Raw genomic sequence first — 21564 nt, 5'->3', positions numbered from 1 at the left:
CCTACCATTTTTTGTGTGTTAAAGATGACACAATTTACTGTTTTATATAATAAAAAATGACATATTAAGCCGGTTTTTGTAAAGAAAAACGACACACACGAACAAATTTTACTTTTGCCTTACGAGACATTGCCTGGTCAATTGCTTGAGCCATAAGAGGATAGGGCAACGGAGGTGATTTAGGCAACAAAACATGTCCATTTGCTAGAGGAATTCCTCCACCGGAAAGCTTTTGAGAACCGGGCATGTCCTTCGTATTGCTGAAATGCATTTTTCATGAAAAATATAGTGGTCTATCCTTTACACAAGCAACCGTTTTTAATTGGAAAAATCAACACATGCCATCATTTTTTATGAGAAAAATCGACAGAGGTTGTCGTTTTTTTTTGAACAAAATCAGCACATGGATAACTAGACACCCACTCGAGTATAGTTAGTAGTGGGTTGAAACGCCGACTTTGCAGTGGTCGGAATGCAACACCGATTTTTCAAGGGTTGACAAGACCCTTTTTGTCGTGCGAAAGTACTTGAAATAGTGAGGGACTAAGGGTTATGAGTTTTGTTTGTGTGTAAACTTAACAATTTCCAATTTAATATTTTACAAGTAAAGGTTATTTTGGTCTAATAATTAAATTTTTTGTGTAAACTTATAAAATTTTGGTATAAACTAATAAGGTTAGATTATGTGGTGTAAACTTATTATTTGAATGGTATGTAAATAAAATTTGCGTTCAACTTAAAAACCTCATGGGCTTTTCAGGCTAAGAGTCTGCCCCAAAAGCCCAATCTGAAACTGAAGTTTAGCCCATTTCGGCCCAATTATATCAACCTTTGGACTGCAACCTCCATGCCGGCAACATGATTTCGAAGAAAATCTGAGAAGAATATCAACATTCGAAGCAAATGCAAAAGTCTGCTACATATCCATGAGAGACGGACTACACTGAAAACAGCGAGAGATGCGAAGCCATATCCAGACCCATGATGCAGCAAAGCCTCCACCATCAACAGCAGCAACTTGCGGCTCTCCTCTCCGTAGCTCTTCAAAAAGACGATTCCATCCCTTCAACGACCACAACTGCTGCCGCCGCCGGAACCGGAATTGGAACTTCCAGCGCAGCTTCATCAACTTCCGCAGCGGAGGATGAGGACTCGGCCCGACTCTCTGCCATCAACTCGCTCCACCGCGCGATTCTCTATCCTCCCAACTCGCTTCTTGTCTCTCACTCTGCCTCTTTCCTCTCCCAAGGCTTATCTCAATTGCTCTCTGACAAGTACTGCTTCCACCTCTTGTTGTCGAATTTGGATTAGTTACTTGTTTTTCAGGGTTTGATTTAAGTTCTCACGTTTTATGTTGCGTTAGTGTCATTGGGTTTTCCCTTCTTTTTACTGCTTTTGTTCAGTTGTTAATTTAATACATTGCAGTATAGAGCTAAATTTTTTATTTTGTATCATCCAACAGAGTACTTATGTCTAGCATGAATGATTTAATGCTACGATTCATTGAGATAGTGTGAAACAATTTGCATTGCTTAGGCGCTTAGATTTTTTATGTATGAGCGAGCCTGGATAACAATTGGATTAATATTTGCATAGGTGGCTGAATTTCGGTCTTCTTACTTGCTTATGGTTATTTGGATTTACTTTTCGACATAGATGATAGGTCCATTTGGTGAGTTTCACAATTTTCATTTTCTTCCTTTTTGCAATTATGAACTTGATGAGGTCTAGGAAATAGTTTCCAAAAGGTTTGAAAGTTTTTTAAATTGCTTGTGATCCAAATGAACAATCTTAGTTTAGCTTTGTCCTTAGTTCATGATGAAATTTTTTTTTTTTAAAAAAAGAGTTGATTGGAAAAACAGAGGTATTTGACCTTGGAATGTTGGCTGTTTGTTCATTTTCCTATGAATAAGAGTTAGTTGTGGGGAAAGCAGTGAGAAAGGATATGGATTCAATAGGAGTTGATGACAGTATGATCCTAAACAAGAATGAATGGCGGAAACAAATACATGTAGTAGATTCCCGTTGATTTTATCATAGATTCATGTAGCTGACCCTAAAACTTTGGGATAAAGGCTTGGTTGTTTGGAATGATTGAATTTTTGGGCTTAAAATTTTCTATTGTTTGGACCCAATGCATCAATTAATTAGAAAGAGTAGTTCATATCTAATTGGATAAAGACTTGAGAATAAGTTTCAAATCTCTCTCTTCCTATGATTTCTCTGTTCCCTTGTCAAGGAAATGGGGAAATTGATGAAAAGGCCTTTTGACTGTTTGGATCCAACTTATTAATTTAGAAAACATAGACATTAGTATCCATTTTACCCTTTTGGATAGAGAGAGATTTTCAAATATTCCTCTTTCGATGGTTCTCTATTTTCTCATCAAGGAAATGGGTAAATGGATGAAAAGGATTTTTGATTGTAAATTTTTTCCCCACTGCCCGTTTACTTAATTGACTAGATCACATAATTATTGCATTATGTAATTTGTTGCAAAACTGTTTGTCAGGTCATATTCTGTGAGGCAAGCAACAGCAATTGCATATGGGGCTCTCTGTGCTGTAGTGTGTTCAATACCTATGGCATCAAATGGAAGGCAAAACCATTTCATGCTTGGCAGTCTGGTGGAGAGGTTCATTAATTGGGCTTTGCCATTGCTGAGGAATATCAGTTCTGGAGATGGAACAAGAGAACTGGCACTGGAAGGCTTACGTGAGTTTCTCAGTGCTGGAGATGTTGGCGGACTTGAGGGTTATGCCCTGCCCATCCTCAAATCTTGCCAAGAACTTCTTGAGGACGAGAGAACCTCGTTGGGTTTGTTACACCGTCTTCTGGGTGTTCTAACTTTGATATCATTGAAATTCACTAGACTATTTCAATCTCACTTTCTCGATATTATTGATCTACTTCTGGGCTGGGCTTTGGTACCAGACCTTGCTGACTCAGATAGACATATTATTATGGATAGTTTCTTGCAATTTCAGAAGCATTGGGTAGGTCATTTGCAGTTCTCACTGGGATTGTTGACAAAGTTCTTGGGTGACATGGATGTGTTGCTTCAAGATGGGAGTCAAGGCACCCCTCAACAATTCCGAAGGTTACTTGCGTTACTTACTTGTTTTTCAACAGTTCTTCAGTCCACAGCTTCTGGTTTATTGGAAATAAATATGCTTGAAAAAATAAGTGAAACTCTTTGCAACATGGTTCCTAAGTTACTAGAATGCTTGTCAGTGGTGGGACGGAGGTTTGGGTGGTCGAAATGGATTGAAGATTCATGGAAGTGCTTGACTCTTTTGGCAGAGATAGTAGGTGAGAAATTCTCTACCTTCTACCCACTCGCAGTTGATGTCTTATTTCAAAGTTTAGAAATGGGAAAAACTCCACATCCTTTAGAAGCTGGGAAGATTACATCCTATCAGGTTCATGGAGTCTTAAAGACCAACCTGCAGTTATTATCTCTGCAAAAGCTTGGCCTCCTTTCATCATCTGTGCCCAAAGTACTTTGTTTTGATGCACCTATATCTCAATTACGTATGCATCCAAATCACCTAGTGACGGGGAGTTCTGCTGCCACTTATGTTTTCTTTCTTCAACATGGGAAGGAGGAAGTTGTCCAACAGGCATTGACCGTGTTGATCAAAGAGCTGGAGATGTTGAAAGGCATGCTTGATAAAATCATGAGTTGTAGAGATGAGGTTAATAGTGTGAATGGTTCCAGCTGCTATTCAAAACTCGAGTTATTTGCACTAATTAAATTTGATTTGAAAGTGTTGTTAACTTGTCTTTCCCCTGGTAGGGCTATTGATTTGATTGGCCAGCCAGGCATAGCTGTGGTCCATCTCGGAAGATCAGAATCATTGGTGTCGTCTGTTGTTGAGAAACTGAATCCTTTTGATTTACCCATCCAAAGTTGTGTGGAGTTGCAAGTCAACGTTGTCAAGACCCTGGAGAGGCTAACTACAGTAGAATTCTTAAGCAAGTACTCTGTAAGAAGTCAATTTAGCAATGAATGTTCTGTGGATGCTGATTCTCAAAGTTTCAAGGATGCTGTGATTGTTGAGCATCTGAACAAGTACAGTGGGCTTTTTGTCAAAACTCTCCATGTTTCTTCTCCTGTGGCAGTCAAATTAGTATCGCTAGAATGGTTCCAAAGATTCTGTGAGAATCTTATTGCCATTTATGAGAATTCAGATTCAAATACTTATTTCAATGAAGCTTTTGGATATGCTGGTGTAGTTAAGAACATAGCTTTCTCAGTTTTGAGTGCTGCATCTGACAGGGAGCCGAAAGTAAGATCTTCGGCTGCATTAGTTTTGGAGCTGCTTCTGCAAGCTAGGCTCATACATCCCACATATTTTTACCCTGTTGCCGAAGTGGTCCTAGAAAAACTTGGGGATCCTGATAATGATGTAAAAAAATCATTTGTTAGGCTGCTGTCTGATGTCTTACCCACTGCAATATATGCATGTGGACTATACGATTGTGGCATACTTGCCACGTGCAGCCCCAGTGTTCTTACTTTAGGTAACAGTTCTAATTTACATTGGAAGCAGCTATTTGCCCTGAAGCAATTGCATCAGCAACTCCACTCGCAGCAGCTTGTTTCTATTTTGAGTTACCTTTCACAAAGTTGGAAGCTACCACTTTCTTCTTGGATCCAACAACTGATTTATAGTTCTCGGCATCCAAAAGACCTTGCTTCAGGTCAACCGGAGGAAACAGGGAATTTTGGTGCCAGTGATCTTTGGTTGGATGTAAAAGTTGAAGAAGATACTCTTGAAAAAATATGCTCGGTGAATAATTTGGCTGGTGCTTGGTGGGCTATACAAGAAGCAGCTAGATATTGTATTTCTACTCGCCTCCGGACTAATCTTGGTGGACCTACCCAAACTTTTGCGGCACTGGAGAGAATGCTGTTGGACATTGCACATGTGCTACAGCTTGATAATGAGCGAACTGATGGAAACTTAACTATAATCGGTGCTTCAGGCACTCGCTTGTTGCCAATGAGGTTGCTACTGCATTTCGTTGAGGCTCTAAAGAAAAATGTATACAATGCATACGAGGGATCTGCCATCTTACCATCAGCCTCTCATCAAAGTTCCTTGTTCTTCCGGACGAACAAGAAAGTCTGTGAAGAATGGTTTTCTCGTATATGTGAGCCAATGATGAATGCTGGATTGGCACTGCATTGTTATGATGCTACAATTCAATATTGTACCTTGCGTTTGCTGGAGCTCAAAAGTCTTGTGGGTTCATCTTTGAAAGACAAGTCTAGGGCCCAGGTAGCTGAGAACCTTCACACTATTAGAAATAAATTTTCTGGAGACATCTTGAGGGTGTTACGCCACATGGCATTGGCTTTGTGTAAGAATCATGAACCTGAGGCTTTGATTGGCCTGCAGAAATGGGCTACAATAACATTTTCTTCCTTTCTTGTGGATGAAAACTTTCCGACGAATGACAATGGAAGATTGGGCCCTTTTGCATGGATCACGGGGCTTGTATATCAGGCAGAAGGTCAATATGAAAAGGCTGCTGCTCTGTTTGCTCGCTTGTTACAGAATGAGGAGTCACTTAGTTATCTGGGTTCTGATGGTGTACAGTTTGCTATTGGGCGGATTATTGAGATGTATTCATCTGTTTCGGATTGGAAGTCTTTAGAATCGTGGCTATTAGAGTTGCAAACTATTCGTTCCAAGCATGCTGGGAAGAGCTATTCTGGTGCGCTAACCACAGCTGGACATGAAATTAATTCAATCCATGCTTTGGCACGTTTTGATGAGGGTGATCTTCAATCCTCATGGGCATACCTGGATTTGACTCCTAAATGTAGCAGTGAACTCACTCTTGATCCCAAACTGGCATTACAAAGAAGTGAGCAGATGCTTTTGGAAGCAATGCTTTTTCTTGTTGAGGGAAACATAGAGAAGGTGCCCCATGAGTTAGAGAAGGCCAAGTTGATGCTGGAGGAAATATTGTCTGTTCTGCCATTGGATGGATTTCCGGAGGCTGCAGGACCTGCCACCCAATTGCACTGCATCTTTGCAGTTGAAGAAGGCGACAAGCTGAAGTGCCACCTAGAGAAGCCAAGCCAACATCAGTCAATACTAGATTCATACGTCCTGTCAATGCAGTCTTCAATCAATAGAGTTCATCAAGATTGTAATCCGTGGTTAAAGGTTCTTCGGGTTTATCGAACCAGTTTTCCAACTTCTACGGTTACTTTAAAGTTATGTGTGAATTTGTTGAGTTTATCTCGTAAACAGGGAAACTTGATGCTGGGAAACCGTATAATCAAATATCTCAGAGATCATTTATTGAGTTGCACTGATGAGAGATACCGTAATTTCCTAGCCTCAAATCTGCAGTATGAGGGGTGCCTGCTAATGCATGCTGAACAAAATTTTGAAGATGCTTTTACAAATCTTTGGTCATATTTGCGTCCTTGCATGATTTCTTTGGAATCTATAGTTCCTGACACTGATGATAGTATTCTTAAGGCCAAGGCATGCTTGAAACTTGCAGACTGGCTGAGGCAAGATTACCCAGATTTAAGTTTGGAAGATATTGTCCTCAAGATATGGGCAGATCATAATGTTGTTGATATTTCCACGTTTGGTGGCATACCCGTACTTAAGGATCAAAATGCGAGCTCCAAACTAAGCATTGATGTTATAATCGAGGAAATTGTGGGTGCATCTACCAAGCTGTCTACACATCTTTGCTCCAAAATGGGAAAATCATGGATTCGTTATGCCTCTTGGTGTTTTAATCAGGCTGGAAACTCTCTCTTTAAGCCACATGCACCTTTTCTGCGTTCATGTTCTTTTCCTTCTATTCTTGTCCCTGAAATTCTGCCTCAAAGGTTCAATTTGACAGAAGATGAGAGAATAAGAGTTGAATATGTGATTCTGCAGTATTTTCAGAAAGAGGGTCACATGTCAGGTTTAAATGATGAAAAGGAAGAGTTGAATCTTTGGCTTGATGACTACTCTATGAAGTTATTGGTGCAGCAAGTCATGGACACGATTGAAGTTGCAGCTGGGGCACCAGGTGCGGAGAGCGCTAGTAGTGAATCCCTTCTTACCAGAGTAGCTTCTCAGTTGCATAGTTTATTTGTACGAGCACACTCTGGGGTAGAAGAAACAACCATATCATCTACCATTGATGATTTAGTTAAGATTTGGTGGTCTTTGAGGAGGAGAAGAGTTTCTCTCTTTAGGCATGCAGCACATGGTTTCATTAAGTACCTTACATATTCCTCTGCTAAGCTTTCAGATGGTCAGTTGGCTGGTTTTGATGATGAGCCATTAAAACAAAAGGCTGGAAGCTACACACTGAGGGCTTCTTTGTATGTCCTACACATCATTCTTAATTATGGAGTGGAGTTAAAAGATGAACTTGAACCTGTCCTTTCAACAATGCCTTTGTTTCCATGGCAGGTGAGTATTTTGTACATGCTTCTCTCACTTACATACTTATTATGTGTAAATCCCCCGCCCCTGCCCTGCGGGTATATGCAGAAAGTTATGAGATTGCGTCCTTTTTTTGTAGGAAGTAACTCCTCAGTTGTTTGCTCGACTAAGTTCTCACCCTGAGCAAGTGGTCCGGAAGCAGCTGGAACACTTACTAATGATGCTGGCCAAGCTGTCTCCATGGTCCATAGTGTACCCAACACTGGTTGATGTAGATGCATCTGAAGGAAAGCCTTCAGAGGAGCTTCAGCACATAATGGGCTGTTTGGTAATAGAGATTTCTTTCATTAGTCTTTAGACTGTTATACATAGTTACATGCCTGATGTATAATTTGCATGAACACATAGTTTTGAGAAGGAGAAAGAAGCATTAGAAAGGCACAGGGGCACTTAGTGTGAGGCATTTCGGATCTCGGTCAAAAATTTATATAAAGAAAGCAACGTTCTCGGCCAAATGATTCTCAGGCAGTAGTGTGAGGCACTTGTGGCAAGTTAATGATTACTCTGTAGTCTGTAGGGCATTTGGACAGGAGGCGCTATAGGAATTGTGTTCATAATGGCAGTAGTGAGGATTTTGTGGTATGTTAATGATTACCCCGAAGGGCATGGGACAGGGGTTGCTATAGTAATAGAGACGCAACAATTTTTTCTTTTATTGTTAAAATATCCACCAGGGGGTGCCAGCCAAGTACAAATTCATAAATACACAAAGAATGCCCTTGATTAAGTATGTTCTCATTTTACATCAGCTTGCCCTCCATGCCGAAAGTTGAGACTTGAGAGTATTTTTAATCTATTTTTACCTACCAGAAATAAGATTTTACCCATCTATTTCTTTCACTTTATATAATTTAACAAATGGTTAGGAGGATCAAAGCAATTGTTCTTTGTTTCCTCCCCTATGGATGGGAAGGCCCACTTGCTGAACTGCATGTGAACGTGCATGTGACATTATTTGGTTAGAGATGGAAGTCAAAATACTGTTTACTTGACTGTTGACTAGTCTCTCAGAATTCTAGCAAGATGGAGTTGCCTCCAGAAGGGAACTAGGGGCATTAACCACAGTAGAATAAGCCGCAGCAGTTCAAGGCTAGTATTGTCACTATTGTGTACAGATGGGCTATGGTACATTGCATATCTTCAGCGTAGTTTTATAGCCCAGCCAATGTGGTTGTTGTTTTTGATGCGTTAGACATCTCATGAAAAATCTTATTACCTTTTATCTTTTGACATGTGTTATAGAATGCCTTGGAGCTATAGAGGTCAGGCCTCTTTCATTACACTTGGGAGCATTGTGGTGATATATGAGTATGTTCTAAGAAATACGATATATATGCGACTGAAAGGAAAAGTTCCATTATACGCTTGATCGGAAAAAGGAAATTGAGTAAGCAATTGAGTTGACAGCCGGTCTTCAATTTGCTTCTATGCTCCACTGTTCAGTTCAGGGATGTGTGTCTGTGAGAATAGCATATTAGGCATCCTGAGTATGGTTTATATTGTTTTAATTGATGGTTTGTGGGACTAAGGTCCTTGGTTGTCCTGAATCTTGTGTACTTTTATGGTTACTTGTTAACAGATAAATGTCCCACATCTTCTAGTTTGAGTGAATTGTATGTGCATAAGTGTGGTACCCTCTCCTCTCTCTAATTGGTCATTTTGAAGAGAGTGTATAGGCCACTTATGAGCCAAATTTAACATGGTATTAGAGTCCCCTAGTGATGTGTTCTTGGACAGCCTTATCTCCACCCATTTGTTGGGTCATGATTTGCTCATTTGTTGCACCTGTTGGGCCTTCAGATTGTCCAGCCCATAAGTGGGGAGAGTGTTAAGAGATAAATGTCCCACATCGTCTAGTTTGGGTGAATTGTTTTACATAGAGTATATGAGCCACTTACGAGCCCAATTTAACGTGGCATCGGAGCGTGCCCCCTAGCGAAGTGTTCTTGGACGGCCTTACCTCCACCCATTTCTTGGGCCATGGTTTGCCCGTTCGTTGCCCTTGTTTAATATTCAGAATTCAGTTTGTCCATCCCACAAGTGAGAGAGAGTGTTAAGAAATAAATGTCTCACATCATCTAGTTTGGGTGAATTGTATGTGCATGTATGTGGTACCCTCTCCCATCTCTAATAGGTCATTTTAGAGAGAGTATATGGGCCACTTATTAGCCAAACTTAACATTATTTATTCAAAGTACAATATGGGATGATTAAAGCGAGTCTTGTTGTATGCAGAGAGATCGTCACCCAAGATTAATTCAGGATGTCCAACTGTTGATAAATGAGCTTGGAAATGTTACTGTTCTTTGGGAGGAACTATGGCTTAGCACTCTTCAAGATCTTCATGCAGGTATTTATGGCTTGCCAAAATGATGTTGTGATGCATTCTTCTTTTTTCCTTTTTTCCTAGTATACTACTTGATTATCTGATTTAATATGATTTCCCAGATTTTCTGTCTATGTATGATAGGAATTAGATGTTGGTATCTCAATGCCAAATGAACTGCAATGTAGTGGTTGGAACCTGAAAGCCGTACTGTATACCAGATTTTATAATTGCCATATTCAGTATATGTTGTATTGTGTGAATTCTTTCAATCTCTATCAGAAATTGTTACAATTTATAATGTTGTCTCTAAATTCTTTGAATGTTTAATAGCATGCATGTTAAGGTGTCTCTCATACTTTTAGGTATTTGCTACTTATTTCAGATGTGATGAGACGCATAAATGTGCTAAAAGAAGAAGCTGCACGGATTACCGAGAATTCATCTCTTAGTGAGAGTGAGAAGAGTAAGATAAGTGCTGCTAAATATTCAGCTATGATGGCTCCCATCATTGTGGCCTTGGAACGCCGTCTAGCTTCAACTTCTCGCAAACCCGAGACACCTCATGAAATATGGTTTTACGAAGAGTACAGAGAAAAACTAAAAACAGCCATCTCAACTTTTAGGACTCCCCCAGTTTCTGCTGCCATGCTTGGAGAAGTGTGGCGACTATTTGACGACATTGCTGCATCTTTGGCATCTCATCAGAGGAAATCGACAATTTCTTTAGAAGAAGTTGCACCACAACTTGCCTTGTTATCATTTTCTGATGTTCCAATGCCTGGTCTTGAGAAGCAGGTAACAGAATCGGAGTCGGACATAGATCGCTCTACAACTTTGCCAGGAATTGCGACAATTGCTTCTTTCGCTGAGCAGGTGATGATCTTATCAACCAAGACAAGACCTAAGAAGCTTGTCATGTTGGGGTCAGATGGTCAGAGATACACATATCTTCTGAAAGGGCGAGAAGATCTACGTCTTGATGCAAGAATCATGCAGCTTTTGCAAGCTATTAATGGTTTTATGCATTCATCTGCTGCCACACGTAGTCATTTTCTTGGAATTCGCTATTATTCTGTGACTCCAATAAGTGGTCGGGCTGGTCTTATTCAATGGGTGGATAATGTAATAAGTATATACAGTGTCTTTAAGTCTTGGCAACACCGTGCACATCTAGCACAGCTCTCAGTAGTGGGAGCAGGCAGTACAAAAAATTCAGTTCCTCTTCCTGTACCTCGACCAAGTGATATGTTTTATGGTAAAATTATCCCAGCACTCAAAGAGAAAGGCATAAGGAGAGTAGTTTCGCGAAGAGACTGGCCTCATGATGTAAAGCGCAAAGTTCTTCTGGACCTTATGAAGGAGGTTCCTAGACAGCTGCTTCATCAAGAACTTTGGTGCGCTAGTGAAGGATTTAAAGGATTCAGCTCAAAATTGAAGAGGTAACCCCAAGGGATTTCATTTCATTTTTAGACCAATGTGTAACTTACACTGAATGGTTCCTACTTGAACCAGAGGAGGTTAAATCTGTTTTTCTTGTTTCATGTTCACTTTAACCTTCTTAAATTAATTGGTTCGACCACATTCTCAGTCTAAGCCTGGATCGTAATCCTTGCCTTCTCTAGTATTTTGGTTCCAAACTCACTTCGGTCACTCTATCATGTGTATCTCTTGGAGTTTATTGCAAATTGCCAAATCTATTCACTCTGTCCTTAATATTTGAATTGATGTCATCTCCAACTTCGCAAAAATGGTTTCATTTGTCAATTTTTCATAAGCTTCTATCCATCTCCCCTTTTTTCCTTTGAAAGTCTTTATTTTACTTTCATTCCAAAAAAATGACGGTTACATTGAGAACCACATGTGTCTCTGGATTTACTTTTGTTCTTTATGATTATGATGGTGATTCACTGTTATTTTTAGTTAGGAATTGCATGGTGGTACGATTAGTTACTTTGTCATTCAACCCAATAAGTTAACTTATTGGTTTGTTGCGTTTCACATCATTTATATACGTATACATATACATATATATATATACACACACATATACATACACACACACAGACACACACACACACACACACACACACACACATATATATATTCTAACATTCCCCATCATGTGCGGGATGCGCAATCCGATGGCCCAACACATGCACAAAAACGAGGCGCAACACTAGAGGCTCTCACAAAGGCCCACAATTGGGGCAACAATAAACACACAAAGGCCCACACTTGGGCAACAACAAATGGGGATTTAAATTGCGGATTTGAACCCAAGATCTCCTGCTCTGATACCATGTTAAGATTAGTTATGGGTTTATGTCTTGAGATCGCAATAGCTTTTTTTATCATCATTATCATCTAGCTCTTGGTCCCAACTATATTGACATGGCTACATGAATCCATTATGTTAATTGTTTTTGATTCCACTATGTTATTTCAATGGACATGTCCCTCACAGGAAAGACCATATTTTCTGTGATGAATTCCATGTGTTAATCTAGTTGCCATTATATATTTTGGGCCTGCTTGATTCGTAGTTATTGGAGTGGAAGGGTGGGCTAGGGAATTATGGTTATTAAAGTTTGGAGTTTCCAAGTTGCTCTCTCTGAAATTAATGGGAAATCAGTTTTAGAGACCTTAAAATTTCAATTCCTCCCTTTAAAGAGCTAGTTGATAAAAGAAATATGTGTATGTGAAAGAACTCTAATGCCTCTTCCCTTTATAAAAACTCCCATGCAAGGAGAGAAATCTACAATTTTAAACTGTCAGTTAATACTGAGACGCTGATTTCTAGTTTTCTTTTCTGTTTTCGATGGCATGTGATCTATTGAAAAGCGTGAGCCCTTGTGCTGTGATAATGCTCCATTGCAATATATTCAAACCAAGTCTGTAACTTTTTCATATCGCTTGTGTAATACTGTTTACAATGTTTTCTTCCCTGAGATCCTGCTGTGGGGGGTGAATGGGTTGCCCATTATGAAATATAGATTGATGGCTAGAAGTTGGAAACCGATATTTATTTTGGAAAAATATATGCATCTGATAAATTTTAAGACATTTATACCGCCATACCGGTTCTGTTTATTACTGGCAGGTATTCTGGAACTCTTGCTGCCATGAGCATGGTGGGTCACATTCTTGGTCTTGGAGATAGGCATTTGGATAACATTCTCGTGGATTTCAGCAGTGGTGATATCGTGCATATTGATTACAATGTTTGCTTTGACAAAGGGAAACGATTAAAGGTACCAGAGATTGTTCCATTTCGTCTTACCCAGACAATTGAAGAGGCTTTAGGATTGACTGGAATAGAAGGTACCTTCAAAGCAAACTGTGAAGCAGTTATTGGTGCTCTGAGGAAGAACAAGGACATTATCTTGATGTTGCTGGAGGTGTTTGTTTGGGATCCACTTATCGAGTGGACACGAGGAGACTTTCATGATGATGCTGCTATTGGTGGTGAAGAAAGAAAGGGCATGGAGTTGGCAGTTAGCTTGAGTTTATTTGCATCTAGAGTGCAAGAAATTCGTGTTCCCTTGCAGGTACTTAAAACATTTAACCCATTTGTTAATTTACCTTCCTTTAGAGGAAAATATCAGAGTATTTGTGGTCATCTGTAGAGCCTAAGCTTGGAAACCATTCATATTTGAATTAAACTGTGTTCCTTAATCCTTATCTCGTTGATCATGATATGTATTCCTTAACCCTTATCTCGTTGATCATGATAATCTGTACCCATCTGGCCAGCCATCTGCAGTGTTTCAGTGTACTCAATCTTGTATCATTTCTTATGCTTGATGCATTGGGTTGATTCATACTACATGTTATCCGAAAGCTTAGAAGGATGTATTGGACTTGCTTCACGGAGAATATAGTGTTTGATAGTTTTGCACTTTGATAATTTAGTTATTTGCCAGTATCTTATTCTTCGTATATGAATTATCTAAATGTGTGAGCTCTACTTCATGTATTCGCATTGTGATCAGGAACATCATGATCTCTTATTGGCTACCTTACCAGCTGTTGAATCTGCTCTTGAGGTATGACGAGAACTGCCTACAGTAAAAGTAATTTAAAACTTGTGTTTTCTTCTCTATGAAAACTGGACTTCTTAACTTAGAATATTTGTTCCAGAGATTTGCTGATGTTCTGAACCAATATGAATGCGTCTCTGCTGTTTTTCATCAAGCCAACCAAGAACGATCTAATCTTATTCTGCATGAGTCATCCGCAAAGTCCATTGTTGCTGAAGCAACTTGTAATTCGGAGGAAATACGTGCATCGTTTGAAATCCAGGCTCAAGAATTCGCCCAAGCAAAGACTCTAGTAGCTGAGAAGGCTCGGGAAGCAACAACATGGACGGAGCAACATGGAAGGATACTTGATGCTTTACGAAGCAATTCACTTCCAGAACTGACTTCCTGCATAAAGTTCTGTAGTATGGCAGATGCTCTGTCTCTTACATCAGCTGTTTCGGTAGCAGGGGTCCCATTGACTATAGTTCCTGAGCCAACACAAGCACAATGCCAGGAAATAGATAGAGAAGTTTCTCGAACAATCGAAGAGATGGATCATGGAATTTCTTCTGCTTTAACTGCTGTCGAAGCATATTCGTTGGCTTTGCAAAGATTCCTCCCTCTAAATTATCTTACAACTAGTCCAGCACATGGCTGGGCACAAGTACTGCAACTATGTGCTAATGGCCCGACCTCTGAGATCCTCTCTTTTTCCAGAAGACAGGCTGCTGAAATTCTTATGAAAGTTCATGGGGATGATGTTGATTCTATCAAATGTAGTTACGACGATCTTTGTCTTAAAATGGAAAACTACGCCTTGAAAATAGAGTTAGTTGAGGAAGAGTGCACTGAATTAATGAACTCTATTGGCTTCGACAATGAATCAAAAGCTAAAGATCGTCTTCTTGCTTCCTTTATGAAATACATGCAGTCTGCATGTCTTGTAAGGAAAGAAGGTCTTAATTTTGCTGATCTATCAGGACAATCTAGATATGACGTAACAAATGATCTCAGTTTGCAAGGAGAGGTGGAAGATAGGAAGGAGAAGGTGCTCTATGTGTTAAATATAGCAGTGGCTTCCTTGTATAATGAGGTAAAGAGTGGGGTACTTGGCATATTTGGTGATTCTGCTGGAAAAAGAAGTACAAATGATAGATTAAAACATGATTTTGAAGCTATTTTCCATGAGTTTGAAGAACAAGTAGAAAAATGTGTACTTTTAGCTGGGTTTGTTAATGAGTTACAGCAAAAAAATTTCGGGGATATACGTTATGTTGATACAGATACTAGCAGAGAAAAATATTATTCTGAAAGAAATTGGACTTCCATTTTCAAAACCGGTTTAGAGTCCTGTAAGATATTGATTGAGCAAATGACTGAAGTTGTTTTACTGGACGTCTTGAGATCTGCTGTTTCTTTCAATTCGAAAGTTATGGATGCATTTGGATTAATATCTCAAATTCGAGGGTCTATTGATACAGCATTGGAGCAGGTCGTTGAGGTTGAACTGGAGAAGGAGTCATTGGTTGAACTGGAACAGAACTACTTTGTTAAGGTTGGGTTCGTCACTGAGCAACAATTGGCTCTTGAAGAAGCTGCTGTGAAGGGCAGGGATCATCTCTCTTGGGAAGAGGCAGAGGAGATTGCCTCCCAAGAAGAAGCTTGTAGGGCTCAACTGGAGGAACTCCATCAAACTTGGAGCCAAAGGGACATGCGCACTGCTTCTATCAGAAAGAGAGAAGCTGATATTAAAAGTTCCTTGGCTTTTCCAGAGCGCCATTTATATTCTGTGCTGAGTGCTGCAGAGGAGAAGGAACCACATGTTCACAGAAGCAAAGCACTGCTAGCGATGCTAGTTAAGCCCTTTGCTGAATTAGAATCCTTTGACAAAGCATTATCCATGTTTGGTAGTTTTGTTTCTTCAGACGAGATGTCCAAGTTGTCAGGTCTTCTGAATTCCGGGTACTCATTATCAAAAAATATCTGGAAGTTTGGTGGCTTATTGAACATTAACGCTTTCTTTATTTGGAAAGTGGGCATCGTCGATTGTTTTTTTGGTTCTTGTGTACATGATATAGCTTCATCTATGGATCAAAATTTAGGTTTTGAGCAACTTTTCAATCTTGTAAAGAATAAGCTTAAGACCGAACTGCAGGAACGCATTGGTCAATATCTGAAAGATCGAGTTGTTCCAGCTATGTTGGCCTGCTTAGATAAAGAAAATGATCGCTTGAAGAAATTGACGGACGCAACAAAAGAACTTGCTCTTGATCATGGGAAAAAGGATTTTGGGGCTGTGAGAAGGGTTCAGCTAATGCTTGAAGAATACTGCAATGCTCATGAAACTGCTAGAGCTGCAAGGTCTGCAGCTTCACTTATGAAAAGGCAGGTGAATGAGCTTAGAGAGGCTCTTCGCAAGACTAGCCTTGAGATTTTCCAGATGGAATGGGTGTATAATTTTACCTTGACTCCTGCAAGTAACACCAGAGTGACAATTCAGAAGTTCCTTTCTAGTGAGGATAACTTGTATCCCATTATCCTTAATCTGAGCAGGCCAAAATTGTTGGAAAGTATGCAATCTGCTGTATCAAAAATAGCTAGATCAGTGGACTGCCTGCAAGCATGTGAACAATCTTCCCTTGCAGCAGAAGGGCAGCTTGAGAGAGCAATGGGGTGGGCTTGTGGTGGCCCAAGTTCCAGTATGAGTGGAAATAATTCAAACAAAACTTCAGGAATTCCTCCCGCATTCCATGACCATCTGATGAGGCGGCGACAGTTCCTATGGGAAGCTGTGGAAAAGGCATCAGATGTCATTAAAATTTGCATGTCATTATTGGAATTTGAGGCATCAAGAGATGGAAATTTTCCGATCCGAGGAGATCCTTATCCATTGGAGAGTGATGGTAGGACATGGCAGCAAGCATACATGAATGCTCTGGCAAAATTGGAAGTCACTTATCATTCGTTTACACGTGAGTTTGGCGTATTCGTTGTCAGCTTATTCATGTAATAAGATGAGTTTCTTCTTTATTTGTGGTGAATTTATTATTTTTTTCTTCTATGCATTAGGGACTGAACAAGAATGGAAGCTTGTACAAAACAGCATGGATGCTGCTTCTAATGGCTTATGTACTGCGACTAGTGAGCTTTCTGTCGCATCTCGTAAAGCAAAATCAGCTTCAGGTTGGGTATTCTTTATTTCCATACACGTCTTTGAATATGCTTATGCATCATGCGTGCATCCTAAACATTTTCCTCTCGGTTCTTGAGACACTAACTTTTTAGACCATTCTTATTGACCTGAAAACTTAAAAAGTATCGAATACTAAGACCAAAGTTTTGACCACGGAGAACTAAAATTCAGTACTTCAGAATTCATGTTAATCCTCATGGCATGAACTTTAAATTACACGCAATGTGACAAAGGACCAATCTCACGCAATGTCTTTGTCTACTAATCTTCTGTGTGCTCACATAGGCTGGCATATGTACCTTGCTTATGCATATGCCTTCTGTTATATATTTCACTAGCACAAGACCAACCTTTAAGTGCCGACTGTGGTCTTTTGAAGGTGATCTGCAAAGCACCGTTCTAGCAATGAGGGATTGTGCATACGAAACCAGCATTGCTCTCTCAGCCTTCAGTCATGTGTCAAGAGCCCACACCGCATTGACTTCTGAATCAGGTTCCATGTTAGAAGAGGTAGATACGTCTCTCTCCCTCTCTCCCTCTTGTGAATAATGTAACCTATGCTGTTGAGCTTCATCAGCATGTTATCAGAGACAGATGTCAAGATCCATCCCGAATTAATTCTTAAATTTTGATGGCTTTAATTATGTCAAGTTTTGCAATATGGAGATTTTAGGCTCAATAAACTTAAGTTATACTGTTGATTACTTGATCCCCATCACTGGAATCCAACATTACAACTTAATTTTGGTTATCTTAGTTGCATATTGGTGATGATGGCTTGCATTTTGGGAATATTTGACTTCATTAGCTGTGCAATGCACCTCATATGGCCTAAATGGGTCTTCTGTATTAGCTGTCTTCTTCCTTCATTGTTTCCCATCTCTTTTTCAAGCTACTATCTTCAAGGGTTTATAAATTAGGAACTATTTACATCTCTGTTAGTAATATATGTAGCTAACGTTTTCCCTCATCTTTTTAGGTTCTGGCAATAACTGAAGATCTGCATGATGTTTATAGTTTGAGAAAAGAAGCAGACATTGTCCATCATTCTCTTATGGAAGATCTATCAAAGGTTTTCCATTTTCATTTTGTTCATCAGTTGCTGGCTTGCAAAAATTTCAGCATGTTTTACCCTTTTGTTTTTCTTTTTTCTCTATCCCTTCTGAATGTGTTCTGATCTAGGGTGACAATATGTTGATTCTATAAAATTTTGAACAGGTAAACACAATCCTTCTTCCTCTTGAATCAGTATTATCGAAGGATGTTACTGCTATGACTGATGCTATGACAAGAGAAAGAGAGACAGGGATGGAAGTATCTCCGATTCATGGGCAGGCTATACACCAGTCATATTGTTCAAGAATTAGGGAGGCTTTACAAGCGTTTAAGCCCTTGGTGCCATCACTAACATTGTCTGTGAAGGGACTATATTCGATGTTGACCCAGCTTGCACGAACTGCAAGTCTGCATGCTGGCAATCTTCATAAAGTAAATTGATATTAGTTATAGCTTTGTATTAAAGTAAAAGATTTCTAGATATATTCTTTCTCATTTCCCGTCATTTTTTGTTTGTTTTGATAGGCTCTTGAGGGACTAGGAGAAATTCCCAATGTAAAATCACAAGGAAATAGTTTGTCCAGGTCAGTAGTTACTTCCCCTGCTACTGAACTCGATAACAGAGGGGCCGAGAGCACCTCCAGATATGATAGCAGTAGCAACAAGGATTTTATTGGTACTGGACTCTCCCTGCAAGATAAAGAATGGGTATCTCCACCAGATAGCATCTACAGTGGCAGCTCAGAATCTGGTTTTACACCAGTTGAAGCAAGTCTTCCAGACAGCTTCAACAACACATCAGAAGTACTGGAACAACTTTCACATGGATCAATTAAGAGGGCAATAGCGGATACCCCAAATTATGTCCCATCTTCCCAAACTGATTTTCAAGAAATATTGCACAGTGGGCAGTCCATAGACTTGAAATTTGATGATTCTGGTTCTGTCAAGTCAACAACTGAAGAGCCAAACGAATACTTGAAGGCTGTTACATCATTTAGTGGTGAAGCTGTAATTGTTCCTACTGATTCTTCGCAACCTCAAGGTCAAGAAAACTCAGAGGCAGTGAATGAAGGCAAAAATGATAAATCTTCAACAAACAAAGTTGAGGTTGAAGATGAATATGGTCAAGCTTCTCTTCGTAATTCACATGCTGGTAGCCGTGTGGGTAAAGGTAATGTTTCAAATCTATCTTATTGAACTACCTATGGTATCTTATCCTTTGGGTACTTATTTAAATGGAATTGACAAAGTAAAGGTTTATGGCTGATACTTACGACACCTGTCGATTAAAATATCAGATGTCTAGGTTAGAATTTTTTCCTTCGATCAAAATCCAGTCTTGGTGAAATAACTCACCAGTGTGAGGAAGTTTAGAATTTCGTAAACACTGATATATTTTACTTCTTAACGAGGACTTGCAGTAGCTCTAGTTCAGTAATCTTATTGGTCTATTTCCCTGCCCATAGATGCCTTAGGTGTTCAAAATATAGTCTGTAAGTAAGAGCATTTACGCACATAATTATTTGTGTAATTTTGTTAATTTGTAGAAACACTCACTGAGAGAAGAGGGGAAAATAAAGATTTTAAGAATGTCATGGACATAGATTTGTTGAAAACTCTGAAAGTTATACTTGGAAAGTAGGTTGAATGTCTAAATAATACAATGCAAAAGAGAGCTTATACCTAAGTGTATGATGGAATCTTGTGAAGTGTGGTTTTATACCCTAATATGCAATTACAATCTTGTGTTGTGAGAAACATGAATTCTTACTCGTCATAAATATGCCTAATCTATTAGGTCATTTACTCCACCAATATGATAATTAATTCATCTGATTGCCTTGCAGGCCTTTTAAAGCGTATTTCTTTTCTGAAGTACTGTTTTTTACTCTGGTATTTGAAGTGTGTGCTCCTCCTTTAATAGGATACATGTTGTGCGGCTTATTTCCCTTTTGTCTTTTTTAACTTGTAGGTAAAAATGCTTATGCAATGTCAGTTCTGAGGCAAGTTGAGACGAAATTGGATGGTCGAGATATTGCTGAGAACAGGTTCCGCCTTTTCTTCCTCTCATTTTATGGTCATCTTGAATTATATTTCCCGTGAATGTTATAACTAAAAAAGAAATTGTGCTTCCCAGAGAAGTTAGTATTGCAGAGCAAGTGGATTATCTACTTAAGCAGGCAATGAGTATAGACAATCTTTGCAACATGTATGAAGGTTGGACTCCATGGATTTGAACTTCTCAAGACTCTGCATTGTGGGTGAAAGGTGGTCTAAGGTGAGATACACTGTTCAAGATTGCTTGATATTAGAACATTGACTGACAACCTTCTCGATGGATTTGATCTTTCAAGCCTGTGCACTGTTAGAACAAGCAGTGGTAATAAGAGAGAAGATACACCATTCAAGCATCTTGTTGGTACATAATTGTTGCCCTGAATGGATGCACTTGTGTCTTGGGAAGGAAGCTTCCAGAGACTTCCTGCTAAAAAGCCTTGTTATTCGGCTTCAAAGACCGTGTTTGCCTGTTATGAGCCATTACCATTTTGACCAAGGAATTTGCTATGATTTGTTATGCACCAGCACCACTTTAAAAGATGAGAAAGAGATGATCCAGTGAGCTTTGGTCTATCCCCTGCGTTTCAAGGATCAGTGATTGGGGCAGAGAGAACACTAAAAGCCTGGCTGAGATATATTTCTTCTTGGAAACCAAGGCTTTATACATCAGTAATTGTGTTGAGGGTTAATGATTACTCTTTTTCAACCACGCAATATGTTTCTCCATTGCCCTTCCTGGTTCAAAGCCTTGTGAAGGCATGTAAACCTACTGACCCAGTTTGAGCACCACAGGTTTGTTTTCTAGACTTACAGTAAAAAAAAAAAAAGAAAAAAAACCCTTCTCTGTTGCTACTAAGGTTGATTCAGCAGCCCAAGTGCCTTCATATGAAACTTTGCTTTCTAAAAACTCTCTGATGGTTGGATTGCAGTGTTCATTTTAGGAGGACGAGTCACATTTTTGTTCGAAGACAGCGATCCGGAAGTGAATTTTCAAACAGTAGTCGTGTACCGGAGTTTTACTGGCCATAGTGAATAGCAAATAAATACAATCCGAAGATGGTTCGATATCTCATAATGTAATGTAGTTTTCTATGTAGTTATGTTTAAACTGCATGGGGTAATGCAGAGCTATTTTTTTTTTCCTAATGCATGTATTTTATCTGGCTCTGATAGTTGGAGCAGTTGATGTTACTCTCATATGGTTTGTAGTAGTAGTAGTGTACTACAAGAATATCCTGTGTGTTTTGATTATTGTTGTACTGTACACTACATTGTAATAAATGGGTCAGTTTTAATATGAAATGAGTCTGCATTACCTTTGATGAATCAATACCACAGATTCACAAAAGAAAAAAAAAAAGGCTTAAAAATATTTTTAAAATGAAGACTCTTCTTATATGCAATGAATCTCTCATTAAGCCG

At 39.4% G+C, this 21564-nt stretch overlaps 1 protein-coding gene across 3 annotated transcripts; it reads left to right on the top strand.

Annotated features, from left to right (window-relative positions):
• Positions 1–844: 844 nt before the first annotated feature.
• Positions 845–21468, top strand: LOC119991082. 3 transcript variants are annotated; one of them, XM_038837275.1, is made up of 17 exons: positions 845–1274; positions 2513–7448; positions 7561–7749; positions 9717–9831; positions 10193–11249; positions 12911–13358; positions 13803–13856; positions 13951–16804; positions 16902–17015; positions 17405–17535; positions 18005–18097; positions 18244–18513; positions 18607–19255; positions 20057–20132; positions 20222–20362; positions 20668–20934; positions 21072–21468. In XM_038837275.1, exons 1-15 carry the CDS (start codon positions 982–984, stop codon positions 20319–20321), a joined length of 11379 nt encoding a protein of 3792 aa, XP_038693203.1. In that variant the 5' UTR covers positions 845–981; the 3' UTR covers positions 20322–20362; positions 20668–20934; positions 21072–21468. The 3 variants fall into 3 exon arrangements, with proteins under 3 accessions (XP_038693203.1, XP_038693202.1, XP_038693201.1); XM_038837274.1 differs by having other exon boundaries at positions 20439–20934; XM_038837273.1 differs by having other exon boundaries at positions 20222–20934.
• Positions 21469–21564: the final 96 nt, after the last annotated feature.

The sequence above is a fragment of the Tripterygium wilfordii genome, chromosome 22 (assembly GCF_013401445.1).
Source record: "Tripterygium wilfordii isolate XIE 37 chromosome 22, ASM1340144v1, whole genome shotgun sequence".
Lineage (NCBI taxonomy): Eukaryota > Viridiplantae > Streptophyta > Magnoliopsida > Celastrales > Celastraceae > Tripterygium > Tripterygium wilfordii.
Note: the sequence above shows the minus strand (reverse complement) of the source record. Positions and strands in the feature narration are given on the sequence as shown.